This window comes from Propithecus coquereli, unplaced genomic scaffold, assembly GCF_000956105.1.
Source record: "Propithecus coquereli isolate 6110/MARCELLA unplaced genomic scaffold, Pcoq_1.0 Scaffold77, whole genome shotgun sequence".
Classification (NCBI taxonomy): domain Eukaryota; kingdom Metazoa; phylum Chordata; class Mammalia; order Primates; family Indriidae; genus Propithecus; species Propithecus coquereli.
This window is the reverse complement of record NW_012153840.1, coordinates 5,810,135-5,826,943: the sequence shown is the minus strand read 5'-3', so window position 1 is coordinate 5,826,943 and position 16,809 is coordinate 5,810,135. Positions and strand designations below refer to the sequence as shown.

General features: G+C 46.1%; 2 protein-coding genes across 3 annotated transcripts in view; both read left to right on the top strand.

Moving 5' to 3' along the window:
• The window catches only part of PGD (phosphogluconate dehydrogenase), a 17,047-nt gene extending 16,067 nt beyond the window's left edge, over nucleotides 1–980 (top strand). Inside the window, exons 10-12 of the mRNA XM_012662499.1 lie at nucleotides 12–111; nucleotides 277–399; nucleotides 483–980. Coding sequence (XP_012517953.1) covers nucleotides 12–111; nucleotides 277–399; nucleotides 483–602 — 343 coding nt within the window. The 3' untranslated portion in view covers nucleotides 603–980. The remainder of the gene's footprint in view (nucleotides 1–11; nucleotides 112–276; nucleotides 400–482) is intronic.
• A 7,948-nt stretch (nucleotides 981–8,928) lies between these two features.
• LOC105824945 (centromere protein S) overlaps nucleotides 8,929–16,809 on the top strand; it is a 15,354-nt gene continuing 7,473 nt past the window's right edge. For both annotated transcript variants that reach the window (XM_012662567.1, XM_012662566.1), the window contains exons 1-4: nucleotides 8,929–9,040; nucleotides 11,756–11,879; nucleotides 12,554–12,587; nucleotides 15,970–16,036. In XM_012662567.1, coding sequence (XP_012518021.1) covers nucleotides 8,990–9,040; nucleotides 11,756–11,879; nucleotides 12,554–12,587; nucleotides 15,970–16,036 — 276 coding nt within the window. In that variant the 5' untranslated portion in view covers nucleotides 8,929–8,989. The remainder of the gene's footprint in view (nucleotides 9,041–11,755; nucleotides 11,880–12,553; nucleotides 12,588–15,969; nucleotides 16,037–16,809) is intronic.

The window sequence follows — 16,809 nt, the reverse complement described above, 5'->3', positions numbered from 1 at the left end:
GATTATTTCAGTGTATTCCTAGGAAAGATAAAGGATGCATTTGATCGAAACCCAGAACTTCAGAACTTACTACTAGATGACTTCTTTAAGTCAGCTGTTGAAAACTGCCAGGTATGTAGCCTAGAGCTGGTGGCATGTGCCTTCCGTCTCAGTAGGTTTGCTCTGGGGCAACTTCTATTTCCCAGCACTGATGTGCATGAAAATCTGTCCTTGGAGTGGAACCAGTTAGCGTCTCTGGGGGCAAAGCACTGATCCTTTGCCTTGCTCTCTGCTCAGGCCTCCTGGCGGCGGGCAGTCAGCACTGGGGTCCAGGCAGGCATCCCCATGCCCTGCTTCACCACTGCCCTCTCCTTCTATGACGGCTACAGACATGAGATGCTGCCGGCCAACCTCATCCAGGTAAGCTTGTGGTCCCTGCTGGTCCCTGAGCGTTGGCCACCTACATGCGATTTTCCTAACCAACCTCATGTCTTGTTTTCTAGGCTCAGCGGGATTACTTTGGGGCTCACACCTATGAACTCTTAGCCAAACCGGGACAGTTTCTCCACACTAATTGGACAGGCCATGGTGGCAGCGTGTCGTCCTCTTCATACAATGCCTGATCAGACTGTTGTGTCACCCTCCATGATTCCATAGACCGGGACATTCCACGTGCCACACAGCACTGCTTACGTGGCCCTTTGCCCTCTTCTCTGCTCAGATCTCTTAAAGTGTTGTAAGACACTCCTGAAAAGGCCAGAGCCTATTTGTAAAGTAGTTCTGTGAGAGCCATCCTGCCCTCTGTCCTGCTTCTTGGGACTGACCGGGAGCTGGTCATGCGTGTGACAACCAGCTCCTTGCAGCAGTCGTTTCCACGGGTCCCCTGCGTGTAGTGAGGCTCTCATCAGATAGATGGGAAGGCGTTTGTCCAATTTGATCAAACTGGAAACTTTGTATCATGCAGCTGAATTCCTTTCTCCTCTACTCAATAAAGGCCACATTATATTTATCCTCTTCCTCCAGTCTCTTGTTGTCACCTCGGCCACACTGAGCCATTACCGCACTGGCAGAAAGATCTGCGGTGCTTTCACTGCATTTGAATCAGTTTGTTTCCTTCTAGCCTTGTTCATTTTTTCCTCTTTGTTTTCTTAAAAAAAAAAAAAAAGACTCTGGAATGGTCCTAGAAACCCGTAATTAGGGTGATGATTAACTCTGGAGGGAAAGGTGAGGAGGCTCTAATGGGTTGGTCGTGTTATTTCTTAAGTTGGGCAGTGAGTACATGGATGTTCATGGTAACATTCTTTGTGTCTTTTTGTATGTCAAATACTAGATAATAAACGTTTTAGATTATTACACTTAAATGACAGGCTCAGCTTGGCCTGATTTGTTTCCTTTCCCATGCCTGTCTTTTGTTTTCTTTGTTAATTTGAGCTCTGTCACCCAAGCTGAGTGCAGTGGCATCATCACAGCTCACTGCAACCTCGAACTCCTGGCTGGGCTCCATCAATCCTCCTGCCTCAGCCTCCTGAGTAGCTGGGACTGCAGGCTCATGAGCCACCAGGTGTGGCCGACATGCCTGTCTCTTTCTATTTGTCTCTAAGTCAGGCCAGCGGATTTGTTGTGGTATTTTTATCAATCTAAGCCTGCTCCTTAGAGCAGGTCGCTTCATCTTACTTACTTAGAAAAAAGCAAAAAGCTACCAGCATGCTGTTACTGTTATGTGGCCTGGGGCCAATGTAACTGTTTCACTCGGACAGTTTAACTCCCTGTGATTCCCGGGAGTGCTTGGAAAGTCCTAAGAGTGGCCTAAGAATAGTGAGGGCAAACAGCTGCCATGTTTTAACAGCTGGTGTCTATAATTTGACCTCTGACCTCTATCTTAGAAGAGTGCAGGGGCAGGCAGAGCTGACCTGTGAGAGACACAGTCCCTTCCATTAAATCATCAACTTTGTAAACTCAGCCTGGATGTGCATACTTAGCCAGACCAGGCCCCACTCACCCCTCCGGCCCCCACCTGCAAATTTAAGAGAGCTTTAGTAGCTGCTCATGACTCGGGGTTCTTTATGGGTTGTGAAAGGCACTTCTCAAAGGTAATCTTTTGACCTTGCTCTAAAGCAGATGGATGTTTCTGGAATGGAAAATGAGAGAGAAACAACAGTGAGAGGTCAGAGGCTGTCATGTGAAAAGGACCTAAAGTAAAGCTGGATTGCCCAAAATATGTTTGAAATGCTAATAATCAGAAGGGAATCAACTTCAGCCCTTCCCTGCTTACCTCTCAAGAAGCTATGAGTGGTGGAGTTTGGTTTCAAATCCAGCCCTTCTACTTACCAGCTGTATGACTTTGTGGACATTATTCACTATCTCTGCTCTCAGTTTTCTCATTTGTAAAATGGGATGATAATAATAGTCCCTGTCTCCTTGAGGCTATTTTGAGGATTCACTAAGTAAAAACAGAATGGTGCTTGGCACATAATCATCATCTATGTAAGTGGCGACACTTACTGCCATTCAGGGTGTGCCTGCCCCTGAAACGGTGGTGTTTCTGCTGAGAGTTAGAAACCAAATATTCTCAGCACCAGTGGTGAATGTGCTTTGCACACCAGCCCTCCAAAGGTTCCAGGCGGGCGCGCCTCCCAGCGGGTATAGAGGTCAAGAACAGATCAAGGCTCCTTGTAGGAGCGCAGGACTACTACCCCTGGGATTTTGAAAAGATGCAGATTCTGATTCAGCAGGCTGGGGACGGGGCCCCACATTTTGCATTTCTCACAAGCTCTCGCGTGTTGCCTGTGCTGCTGGTCTGTCTACCATAGTGAAGTGCTGGAGTATAGATGGGATGGGCATCAGAGCACTGATTGCGGGGGTGAAGGCAGATCTGGTCACATCCAACTACTGTCTACGAGCATCCTCACCTTGGGCAAGTTATTTAAGCACCCTAGTTTCCACTTCTCCATCTGTAAAATGGGGTTAATAACTACTTCCTCAGGTTCCTGTGGCGATAGATGAGATTATATATAAAGTACTTGCAACAGTATCTGGCACATAGTAAGGGCTTAACAAATGGATGCTATTGTTATTGTTAAAAGAATATAACAGTACTTGACAGGGAGTGACCATATATGCCTTATGCCTTTTGAATTTTACATCCTGTGTCTTATTTCCAATACTTACCAATTTAAAGAACCCACTGTGTTAGCTAAAGTAACAGCCTGCCTGATGGTTAGGAGCCTGGGCTTTGGAGCCATTCTGACGGGGCTCAAACCTTTGTCCCACAGAAGTTCACGATAGGACCTTACAAGTTACTGACCCTCTGCGTGTGTATTTTCTCAGCTGTAGAAAAGGGATGATGATAGCGCCTCTCACAGAACTGTTTTGAGAATGAAACATAAGACACTTGGAACAGAGCCTGCCACACAGTGGGCACTGTTTAACGGTTTGCTGTTCGTTACCTGCCTGCTGCTGAAGGTGAGGTTGCCGAACAATTCAGGGCACGGATGGAGATGGATGCAGATGGGGTTTTGCCCTCAGCCTCGTCAGTCCTGTCCAGCCGAAGCACCGCAGGGACAATATGGTGGCTATTCCAGCAAAGGGCTTCCCTTCGGTAGAAATTGTAGGACTCTGGTCAGAGTTCAGCTGATAACTCTTTCTGCTCTATTTGGGACATAAAGCAGTCAGTTATAAAGACATGGATCAGACAAGGAAGCAGACAGGCTCTCTAAGCAGAGACTTTAGGCAGAGCTTCGCCAGAGTTCTATGCTCTTTGAGGCAGATGTGGAGCCCATCTTTTTGGAAGGGGTAGACCTTCAATATACTATGTTTAGTATGTATGTTAGTATATATATGTTCACCATCTACTAATCTTACACAGTGACTGGTGTGTAATCTTACTACTGACTGGTGTGTAACAAACCACCCCAAACTCAGGGGTGTAAAATAACCATCATTTTTATTATTCTCCTAATTCTGTGGGCCAGGAATCTGGGAAGAGCACAAGGAGACAGCTTGTCTCTGCTCCACAATGTCTGGGGCCTCCCCGGGGAAGACCTGCAAGGCAGGGGTGGCACCATGGCTGGGAGTGCCTGCAGGTGTCCTCTTTTATCTGGTAGTTGATGCTGGCTGTTGGCTGGGACCTCAGTGAGGGCTACGAGCTGGAAAAAGTACATGTGGCCTCACCGTGTGGCCTCACCGTGTGGCCTTGGGCTTCCTTACCACACGGTGGCCTCAGGCAGGGCACACATCTTACATGGTGGCTCAGGGCTCCAAAGGTGAGTGTTCCTGCTAGCAAAGTGGAAGGACACTGCCTTTCAAGCCCCAGCCGTGGGTGCTACTCAGCATGAGTAGAGCTGCACTGTATCGGGTACAAGTGAGTCATAAGCCCCCCAGATTCAAAGGGAGGATTAGATGCTACTTCTTGATGGGGAGTGGAAGGTTCCAGAGGAGCATGTGGGTCAAGAGACCATCTTTGGAAAACACAACCTGCCACATGTGCTCCTCCTGAAAAGGAAAATTTGTTACCTGGTGGAGTCAGGAGCTCTGACCCTATTTGGGGGTTTTCCTGGGGGTCTCATACAGTTATAAATGGCATACATATAAAAACATAATGATAGCTAACACTGAGAGTGTGCATTGTCGCCACCATTCTAAGTGCTATATATGTGAACTCAATGAATACTCTCGACACCCTCTGAAGTAGGTGCTATTATTATCCCTACTTTACAGATAAAGCAAATGATGTTCGGTAATTTGTCCAAGGTCACAGCTACTGTAGAACTAGAATTTGAACCCTCTGATACCAGAGTCCACACACTTAATCACTAGACTATCTTACCTCCCAATGTGTACAATTTATTTACTCATTCATTCGGCATATTTATTCTATACCTATGATGTGCCAAGCATTGTACTAGGTACTACCTGTCCATTGAGAGAAGTCGAAAATCCTGATCTCATGTGCTCATGGAAGGCCGGGCGCAGTGGCTTATGCCTGTCATCCTAGCACTCTGGGAGGCCGAGGTGGGAGGATCGCTTGAGGTCAGGAGTTTGAGGTTGCAGTGAGCTATGACACCACTGCATTCTAGCACAGGCAACAGAGGGAGACCCTGTCTCAGAAGAAAAAAAAAAAGCACAGACTCCGAGCCAGGCTGCTCATAATCAAATCTGGGCTCTACAACCTCCTGGTGGTTTAACCTCGGGCAAAGTTCTTTCGCCTTTGTGACTGTGTTTCCTCACATAAGATGGGGCTAAGAGTACTTATTCTGAGTGCAGGTAGGATCTAAAAGGAGTGCCTAGAACCAGGGAAGGTGCAAAACAAGCACTCAGTGTCAACTGCAATGTTGCGATGAGCAGCCACCACTTGGTTTCACACAGCGGCGCAATGCTGACATCTAGTGGCCAGGTTATAGGGCTACCTGTTCATCAAGTAATCAGTAATGTGATCCCTTAGCCCTTGGCCTTTTCTCAGACTCTGAAGGGCCTGTGTATTGCACACATCACTAGAATAATGTTCTTTAGGCCTGGGAAGCAACTGTTTTAAAACAGGTAACATGTAAGGTGCCAAGCATAGAAACTGCTTGGGAAATAACTGTTACTATTTCATGAGCCCCTGTGTGGGGCAATAAACCTCACTACTACCCTGCGAGGTTGAGACTATTGTCGCTGCTTTACAAATGAGGGACCTGAGGCTTGGAGAGGTCCTGTGACTTGCTCAGGGTCACCAGGCTCATGAGAGGGCGCTCGGCTCTGGACCCACAGTCTGCTGTAGGGCCGGGACTGCTCACTGCCCAGCACCCTGCCTTTCCTGCTGCAGGCCTGGGATCGCCTGGGGTCACCTGGCCGCTTCCCACTGGAGACAGGGAGAGCTGCAGCGGTCAGGGAGGAGGGGGCTGCCTCCTCGGTGCCCTCACTTAGGACTCAGCTGAGAGGTGGGCAACTGCCTGGTACCAGTTCCTAGTACTGAGCATGCCAAAGCACCACAATTTGGGGCATAGTTTCCTGAGCCCCAACACACACTACCAGCCTGGCACGCAGTAAACACTTGTTTAATATTAATTCAAAGTTGAAAGGACACACTGTATTGTGATTAGTTGTTAGATAAAGACATGAGTGTCCACGTCCCTTAACAGTGAGTCCCAGGAGAGCCCACATGCCTGGTGCACCACAGGTGCTTACTAAATGTTTGCTTTAGGTCTGCATCTCAGCAGCATCTCACTGAGCAGGGACAACGCAGAGGCTCCTTAATAAAAGGCACAGCAGGCCCTCATCACCAGCAAAGCAAGGACCCCCAACAGTTTTAAAAGAAATGAGACTTTGATAATTGTTTTCTAAGGCCTCATTGCAATCATTAGGGGGAAAATCGTATTTTTGGACGTCACGCTTATTCCAAAGTGAAGTGTTGTGTCCCTTTTGAATTGCATGTGGGGTGGAGCTGGTATAGAGGGCTTTACATGTTGACAGCCTCGGAAGGCCCTAATCCATCCCAGTCTTCTCTGTAGACCCAGCAGCTTCTCCCAGCATGGTGAGGTCATCAGCCTTTCTTGACAAATGGGAAGCCACCTAAGAAAGGAAGGACGATTGGTGTTTATTTTTATTTGTGCTCAGTTGGAAGACTGTACAGGCAGCCTCCCCTCTTACTACCTCTGTGGAGAAAGTGACAGAGGAAAAAGTGAGCCATTGCAGGTGAAGAATCACACAAGGATATCCTTTTCTGACTACTTGCCTTTTATAAGAGGAGCGTGAGCCATGACCCTTCTGAGGGGCGAGGAGAGGTATCGCACCTTTTCCACGAGACATTTGCTAGAACCAGTGCCTACAGGTTAGTGGGAGCTGATTTCTAAATTTTGGGAAATATTAAAACAAAGAGACAAACACAGCCATTATTATTATTATTATCATTTTTTTTTTTTTAATTTTTTTGAGACAAAGCCTTCTTCTGTTGCCTGGGCTAGAATGCCGTGGAGTCAGCCTAGCTCACAGCAACTTCAAACTCCTGGGCTCAAGCAATCCTTCTGCCTCAGCCTCCCGGGTAGCTGGGACTACAGGCATGCGCCACCATGCCTGGCTAATTTTTTCTATATATATTTTTAGTTGTCCAGCTAATTTCTTTCTATTTTTTTCAGTAGAGACGGGGGTCTTGCTCTTGCTCAGGCTGGTCTCGAACTCCTGACCTCAAGCGATCCTCCCGCCTCGGCCTCCCAGAGTGCTAGGATTACAGGCGTGAGCCACCTTGCCCGGTCAACGCAGCCATTATTAAAAGTTAACTTACATAAACTTAGGCTTAAATAAATCATATTAAAAACAAAGGTAATACACACTCAAAAGTTGGCTGGGTGTGGTGGCTCAAGCCTGTAATCCCAGCACCTTGGGAGGCTGAGGCAGGTGGACCACTTGAGGACAGGAGTTCCACACCAGTCTGGGCAGCACAATGAGGTCCTGTCTCTACAAAAAATTTAAAAAATTGGCCAGATTTGGTGGCATGTGCTTGTAGTCTCAGCTACTCAGAAGGTGGAGGTGAGAGGATCGCTTGAGCCAGGAGTTCAAGGTTACAATGAGCTATGACCAAGCCACTGCACTCCGGCCTGGATGACAGAGCAAGACCCTGTCTCTAAAACAGAAAAGCTAACCAACTAAACAAAACACTCAAAACTCATCACTTCTTATGTCACTACATTTACCTGTCACTATTACTTATGTTCCTGACATTATTGACATCTGTCGTACCTGTGTGGTGGATGTGTGCACAGCATCTATTCCCAATTCCGAGATCAGTGACCTCATCCTGGCAGCTTGAAAGTGACAGTGATGGGGGTATTGACACCATGGAAATGGGCCAATGCTACAAATGAGGGTTTGATTTGTTGGTGATTGTCTACTTAAGAAAGTGATGGAGAAATGTTAATAATGCAGATTAAACTTGAAACTGTAACATGTTCATGGCCTTTACATTGTGAATAGCACAAAAAAATGAGGAAATATTCTTCCAGTACTTGAATACTATTATTTGATTGAGCAAAAGAATCCCTCGCTCACGTCATTAAGGTGTGAGTGAAGCCTCAAAAGAGTGAAGTGGAGAAGGAATGAAATACCTATTGTAAGTTAGGAAGGAGTAAAGATCCAATGGTGGGGCAGGGTACAGTGGCTCACGCCTATAATCCTAGCACTCTGGGAGGCTGAGGCGGGAGGACTCCTTGTCAGGAGTTCCAGACCACCATGAGCAAGAGTGAGATTCTGTCTCTACTAAAAATAGAAAAAATGAGCTGGGCATGGTGGTCCACACCTGTAATCCCAGCTGCTTGGGAGGCTGAGACAGGAGGATTGCTTGAGCGGAGTCTGAGGTTGCTGTGAGCTAGGCTGACATCATGGCACTGTAGCCCAGGCAACAGGGCGAGACTGTCTTAAAAAAAAAAAGAAAGATCGAACGTTGGTTGCATTGCTTCACTTCTTAAATGAATAAAGGAAAAAATCAGTCAACATTCATGTCAAAACTATACTCCTTCATCAGTGGCAATGAGGTGAATGGGATAATCTAGCATTGATTTGTGTCTGATTTTGTTACATTATCGTTGGTGATAGAATTATAGAAATTGATGGTGAATTTTGCAAGATATACCTACTGAAGGTATCTGTATGGAGTTTACAAGAGAGTATCGCATTTCATTATTTGTAAAGCATGGACTATATATCTTTTATGTCAGTAAAATTTATTGTAACAAACTTGCACAGGTTTTTGCAGAGAGCTGCTTGTCAAGCCCTGTGCCAGGAGCAGAGTCAGGGTCTGGTGTGCAGCAGTGACCTGGAGGTGACGCCCCGGTCCTCGCCGGGCCACCTCGGCAAACGCCGACGGCGAAGAGTCCGTCCACGCAGCCGCCGCCAGGGGCCGCGCGCCAGGCAGGAAGGAGCTTCGCGCTTTGTCCTCCCGCGCGGCCCGTCGCCCAAGACCCGGCGGGAAAATCCGACCGGGCGGTGGGGCCACCGCCCCTTTCCACCCTCGCACGCTTGCCCGAGTCGGCCCGCTGTGATGGAGGAGGAGGCGGAGGCCGAGGAGCAGCAGCGATTCTCTTACCTACAGGTACAGGAAAAGGGGGCCCCGAGTGGGCTGGGCAAGGATGGCGACGAGTTTCGGGACATGAAAAGGCAACGGAGCCTCAGTTGCCTTCTTTTTGGGGCCCGACCCCCCACCCCCGGTGCCGGCCACCCCGCGCCTCTGCGCATGCCCCGGCTCAGCGGCCGCGGGAGGTGCTGGGAGGCGGTTTCCGTGGCAACGCGGCGGGACTCGGGCTGCGCCGTTCCCGGGGGAGGTGGCTGGTTCCCGCAGAGCCCCCGGGAGCGCGCAGGCTCCGGGTTCCGACGCCGGCCTTCCGGCTTCGGGACTAGGCCTGGGTCTCTCCTTCTCACGCGGGGTTGTGAGGGTGGAATGTGGGCGTGAAAGGAGAGAATCGAGGTAACGCACTTAGCGCTCTGAAATGCCGGTCCCCGGAACCCTGAGCGCCCCTCTTTACGGGTGAGGGGGCCGCGCCGCAGAGCCGGGATTCAGACCAGGCAGGCCGCCCCACACTGTGATTGTGTCGACTCTGGCCCAAATGCAGTTTTCTTCTATGTAAAATCGGAGTAAAAATAACCACCTCTCAGGTAGTTGTAGGTATTCCAGTCGTTCCTTTAATCAGCACCGGGAATGCAGGGTGCAGAGTCAGGACGTTACAGTGCTGTGAAGTGGTGAAAAGAAAGGCCCGGAGTGGTAGCCTGAGAGGATTGACTGAGGAAACACGAGGATGAGCTCAGGACGCGGCAGTTTGCTGTCTAAAGAGTGTTCGCTTCTCAGCATTTTGCTATGTTTCCTTGCTTTCTATTCTGAATTATTTGAGAAGTAATTGCAGATATCTTGACATTTCACCCTTACATTTTAATACTTGAGTATGCATCTCCCAAGAACAAGGGCATCCTCCTACATCATTTCTAAATTACCCCGCTCGGGAGGTTTAATATTGATCAAATCCTATTATTGAATGTACAGTCCATATTCGGATGTTTACAATTGTCCTAAAGATGGTTCTTTTAGCCATCTTGTTTCCTTGATCCAGGATCAGATCAAGGATGGGCCTTGCATTTAGTAATCCCATCCTTTCGGTCTTCTCCACCCTCTTTTTGTCTTTCATGACATTGACGGTTTTGAAGAGTCCATTCATGGCAACGGTGTATTGGGAGATAAACTTGAGAGCAGGGGTTTTCCTTTCATTTTTGGGTTCTCAGCCTGTACAACAGAGCCTGGCTGTCAATAGTCAATAAATACTGATGAAACGAGGCTGCAAAGACGGGCTGAGAAATTTGACCCTCAGCTGTGGTGAGCCAGTAGAAGATCCCACCATTCATTCAACCAGCCATTCATGGTACTAGATAGATAGCAGTAAACAAAACTGACAGGGTCCTGCCCTTGAGGAGTTTAGAGTCTAGTGATTTAGCGCCCAAGTGCAGTGGTATCTGCAGCATGGATGAAGGCCAGGAGGGATGTGTGTGGGAGGAACAGAGAAAACTTCTAGAGCCAAGAGCATTCAGGATCGATCCTTGTCCTGTAACCCCACCCCACCTCATCCATACCTAAAAAACATGACCTTGATTCAGAGAGGTGGAGTATGCCTGTTGTCCCAGCTACTCTGGAGGCTAAGACAGGAGGATCGCTTGAGCCCAGGTATCCAAGGCTGTGATATTAATAGCTGTGAATAGCCACTGCACTCCAGCCTGGGCAACATACCCAGATGCTTGTCTCTAAAAAAAAAAAAATACCTTGGAGTTCATACCTCCTAGGTCTATGGTTCTTTGGCTCCTCCTTCCAGGGGCCTCAACTTAACCTAGTCTTGTGATATCTGAAACTGAGGAATGTAGATGCCTTTCTCATCTGGCCTCTATCCCAGGGTCCTGGACTTGTGTTTTTGCAGTTCCTCCTCATCTTGCCTATATAGTGAACACTTGCTGGTAGATTTTATGCTTAGTTTTAGCTGTCTCCATGTCCAGTTCAGCTCTGTCTTTGGCACAGAGACAGAACACACTCTGAATGGCTCCACAAAAGCTTGTTGACAGGCGACCAAGACTGTTGCTTAGCTTGTTTTTCTTTTATCTTGAGGTTCTTCCTTCTCTCTCTCTCTCTCTTTCTCTCTCTGTCTCTCTCTCTCTCTTTTACTCCTCTGCATGGGGAAGAGATGTTTTTTAGTACCTGAAAGGGTTGCTGAGGAACAGTGAAGACCCTGCTGAGGTGGGCTAGCAGACTTCCAAATCAGGAGGGTCAGGTGTGCCCTCAGGAGCCTTTCCTGGTCTTGTCCTGTATTTTTGTCCTTTGTGACATGCAGGCCTGGAGCTGCCAGGGACTTGCAGCTGAGGCATGGGATCCTGCTGTATGTACTTGATTACCCGCCTGAAGGGCAAAATCCTCTGTCTGGTTTTTCACTGTGTTCCCCAAACACCTAGCATACGCCCTTGCTCAGTGGGAACTCGCAAGTTGTGGAATGAGTAAAGTCATGCAGATACTCCGATTTCTTTCCCTGCTGACCTGCCCTCATAACTCCTTATCTTTACTTGACCTAAATCATAACCATCAACAAGGAAGTAATGTTTCTACAAGTCACACTCCAGAGGGTCTCATTGATTTATTAGTATGCTTGAAAAGTTACTCAGCCATCATGGAAGATGCTGAAGGAATTAGGCAGAGCAGACTCTCTCCCTGGTGTTAATTTTTTAAGGTGTGAAAGTTCCCATTTGCAACCTTACCCACGAAGTGTTTTGATTTTTTTCCCAGAGGCTAAAGGCAGCAGTTCACTATACTGTTGGTTGTCTTTGCGAAGAAGTTGCATTGGACAAAGAGATGCAGTTCAGCAAACAAACCATTGCAGCAATTTCGGAGATGACTTTTCGACAGTGTGGTATGAAGCCTTGGTCTTCCTGTCTGTATAAATTCCAAAGGCTGATTTTGTCTGGGAGCAGTGTGTAGGTGGGAGCTGTGGTATGTCTGGCAAGCAGAGAAATTGTCATCATCACGCATTCTTCATGAAACATTTCTTTTTCTTGGCTGTAAGATTTGGATATTTTATGGGAAGAACTGTTTTTTTTTTTTTTTCTATTACGCTAACACTGGGGCGCTAACACCTTTATTTTATTGTGTTTTAAGCTGCCCCGATAACATTAGACATTACATTTTTTATTTCAATGCTTTATAACATTTTTATATCGCCCATAGTTTATTTGACAGCTGAACTTATGGCATTGGTATTTGCTTGACTTCAGAGGAAATTAATGTCTTTACAAGCCCTAACTGTAGAAGAATTTAAAGTTAAAGGATAGTTTCTAGAAACCAAAGGTGCAGTCACAATTAACGGAAGGCTTGCAATAGAGGGTAGAGAGTTCTGGGAAGGACAAGGAGGTCATAATGAATAAAAAAGCTAAAAAGGCTGTTATAAAATGGCGGGGCTGCTGGAAGCGCCTCCTCTCACCTTTAACAGGGTTTTTTGTATTAATATTGGTCACCGTACTGACTGTAGAAATCAAGACTGAGGTAAGGGTAGCTAAAGTGTATGTCTTGTCTTTTTTTTCTTTTCAGAAAATTTTGCCAAAGACCTTGAAATGTTTGCAAGGTGGGTAGAGACCTTGAATATCCGTTGCTGCGTCTATTTACATTCTTTTGAGACTCTCCATCTGGTGGGATATTTCAGGAAAGCGTTAGCTATTCGTTTTTTTGTGTGTTTTGTGGAGGCTTGTCTCTAATCGTGACTCTGCAAGAATATAATGTCTGCTTTAATCATGTCGATTCAGACTTGTTTGGGCATTTTTTGAAGTTTTCCAAGTGTTTTTTGTTAAAGAACCCAAGTCATTCATTTAAAAGATGTGAATAACGTCTGTAGGAGTCTGAATGGGAGTGGAGTAAGCCTGTTTTAAAACGTGTCTTCGGGAGGGCTTGATGGCTCAGGGTCTGAGATGTGGTGTCTGGGGTGGCCGCCCCTCTGCAGAGTGGGCCACTGCGTGCTCCATGTGGTAATTGCTCACAGGTGGACAGATAATGACAGGCCGGGGCTTTCATTTGCCACCTTTGTCACGAGTGAGAGACGCTCCTTGGAAAGTGGGTGACTTGCTTTCAGCTGGTAAAGCTCTAGCTCTTACAGGTGATTTATGCTCCTCTCTTCAATTAGTACCCCAGGTAATTGAAAACAATCGCAGCGAATTGCTTTTATGAAGCAATTTGAATGACTAAGGCCTGAAAGGGCTAAAGCTTTCTAATTTGCTGCCACTTCCATTCGGTGCCAGCCTCTCCCACACCCGGTGCTTTTCACCTTGCTCCCGTTAGCTCTTTGTTTCTCAGATGCATATTTTGAATGAATTAAAGCAGTAGGTTCTCGGAGGGCAGGCTCTAAATCTTTCCTATTCGTGTATACATTAGTCCCTAAAAACCGTGTAGCATCTCCAGCTTGGCCAAAAGGGATAAGATAGTACAATGGGCTACTGATAGCTCATGTGGCTTATTCATTGAATTCAAGCAGTTGCCCTCCCCCAACCCGAAATATATTTATCACCTTTACTTGCCATTTCTGTGTTAGCTGTGGAAAAAGACAATTAAAAATTTAAAATACTTTTGTAAAGATTCTAGAAATAAAAATGAAATTAGAACCATTTAGCGTAGTAACACATTAAGCTTTCAGGTAGTCTGGGTCTTTATAATTACATACACGGTTGACTTTTCTTCTGCTGGGTACTGAGGGGTGAAGTGTGGGGGAGGTGAGAGAGAGAGGCTTAGACTGTCGGCTCCGCAAGGAAGGACGTCATCTTGTCTGTAAAAAAGTGTGTGCAAAGGCTTTCAGCTGCTGTTCTCCAAGATCGACCACCAGCGACTTTCTTAACTGCAAGAGATGGCTCATCTTCGGCAGTGTCCGTGAGCGTCCAGCGCTCCTGAGGCTGCCTCCTGAGCCCCCGGGCGAGTGCAGAGCCCAGTCATGAGGCTCTTGCGGGTTGGGGCAGTGCCCTTCTTCCTGACGCAATCCATACGTGCAAAGTTTCTTTGAAGACTCATCCTTTGTCTGAATTGTATATTCATTTTCATGATATTTCAGTTTGCTTTCATACAAAAAAGTATTGTTTCAACGTTTATCCCTGAATATTGGTATTCCCAGAAGGTCGGCTTTGGGTATCCTGTGGCTTTGAGTTGTCCCTATCATGCTTCCTCTACTCCCAAGACTATGATTACCCCACTTCGAGAAATCCAAAATATGTACTGTTTCAGGTCAATTTTATATTAAATAGTCTTTGTAGGCTGGTGTGGGGACCTAACCAGTATTTGTAACATTGTTTCTATGATAAAATGCATTTAAATTCCAAATAATCAATCTACCTATAAACTTTGGAAAACCAGCTCCCAATTTAAGTTGTGAATTTCCCTTATTTAGCTCTGAAATCTCTAGTCTCCTCATATTCTTAATTTTGAAGAAGATAGATATTCTACGGTAAATCAATTCCAGGAACATTAGGGAATAGTCTTTAAAACCTGTGTTGCTAAGAGCGTTACATGAAAAATTGCTTTGTTACTTTCCCTAGAGTAATTTTCTGGAGTCAGAACTTTAATTTAGGATAGTCTGTGATATACAGTGGCTGGCATAGGCTACACCTGCCCCTCCATCTAGGAAAGGGGTACAGAGATACCAGAGGCCAAGCTGAGTGGTAGAGAGGATTTAGAGGGTCATTTTCTAGACACTTCCTTGTGAACACATAAGATAAGCTCACTCTGTGAACAGTTCAGTGTGCTTGTTCCTTTTACTGTACTTTAAGAAGAATGTACATACAGATAGCAGCCGGGTTGTGTGATTGAGACTGGGCCACGCTGTGTCCATGGGTGCTTAATATTCTCCACCCAGAACATCCGTAGACTGGCTTTGTGCTCTGTGGCTGCGATTATATCATCTTCTGTCTGACTTTTCCCCTTTCTCCTCCGTCCTGGTCCTTGTAGGTTGCTAATTAGAAGTTATCTCCTGAAATGGATATTATCTCATGACAAGCAGATATTGTCAACCATGATGAGATGACGTGGTATTTATACATTTAGTAGAATGTAAAGGATTAATTTGGTCAAATTATGGAGTCTAATTTCTGTGTGACTTTATTTTTTAACTCAGCAGGTACTCAGTGAGGACTCACTATGTATGCTGGCCACTTTGCTAGTTATTAAGGATACAAAGATTCCTACTTATTTCTGCTTACAAAGTTCTTCCTTATTTTGAGGGGGGGAGTTAGAAATGGCAAGAAAGGGTGTAATCAGAGTAATACATCATTGAATAGAGCTTATTATCTCGAATTATCTTTCACAGCAAAGATAAGAGGACTGGAGTATTTGAGTCCCAGTTGTGAGCAGGAAACGGACTCCAGTTTCAAGGTTGTTCTTTGTTCTACCTGGGATACTGTGGAGGGAATGCATTAAGTACTTGTTGGGAAACAGGACATGAGGAGGCATCTGCATATGCTTTTTCCTGTAAGTTAGCCCTTGAGGGAAGAGTTTCGGGATCTTGATACAAGTAAAGCCATGCTTCCTGGAGATTCTTTGTTCTTCTACTTAATCTGTTAAAGCAGAGGCGATCTTTGTATTGTGAGACTCACTTTCTCTGCACTAAAGTTGTACGCTAACCTTCCTGCTATTTCTGTGGTGTTCGTTGTGACCACTGTGCCCAAGCAAGTCACTTTTGGGAGAGTTTTAACTCCTCAGGCTCCTTTCTGCGTTCTCAGGCTTCAGGCACCCGTGGTCTTCAGGTGAAGGTGGACAGACGGGCGTCTGCTTTCTCTTGGTCTCTTTATTTAATCGATATCTTGGCTAGTAACTTCACTTATTTTTGTGTCGGTGTTGCTTAATGACCTTGGTCTAAAAAGATGGGCTACTTAGAGATCTTTGCTAGTTTGAAGTCTGACCATGAACTTTCATGATTCATCAAAACTTTAAATAATACCAAACATTTTGGTGACTTGTTTCTGCCCTTTCCACAGACATGCGAAAAGAAGCACAATTAACACTGAAGATGTGAAGCTCTTAGCCAGGAGGAGTAATTCACTGGTGAGAGATGAATTTCTTTCCTCACTCCCCTTTCCCATCAGAATACATTATTCCCAATTAATCACTTGAAGCCATGAAGTTATTCCCCAGGGCACCTTGCATTAAAAACTAGAGATGGTCGAACCATTCCGACCTGCCTGTAATTTATAGTCTTTCTTTCATTAAGATGGATCTTGCTAAGCCAATTTGAAATTTTCTAATCAGCACTCTCTGGATTTCATAATTTGCCTTTTTTGTAGTATCTCAAAACTTTGGTCCCATGTTTCATTTACAACATGATGTCAGGGACTGGTCACAGGCTGGAGTCTGTGGGGATAACTTTGTTATGGTGTTCACGATTTTCTTGATGGGCCAGGCATGGAAGGAATATCTGTATGGCTGAATGTGCAGGAAAACCATACTTTTTTTTATATTTTCAAAAGTCTAGAAATCACCTTGACCAAGCCCTCATTTTCCAGGTGAAGACACTGGCACCCAGAGATGCCATGATCATCCCAGGCTAGTGGCTGTGGCCCGTGGCAGATTCAGGACACTGGGGAGGTTTCCTGACTCAGTCTAATGCTCCCAGTTAGAACACTGTTGGCTCTCTCTATAACATGGGCTCCACAAGGGAAGGATTGGTTTGTTATTCTGTACTCCATCTGTGTTGCCTAGAACAGTGCCTGGCACGTAGGAGGGGCTCCATAAAGTCATTGAATGGAAGAATTTGTATAGCACTTTACAGTTTACAGGGGCTTTTTTTTTTGTTTCGTTTTGAGACAGGGTCTTGCTCT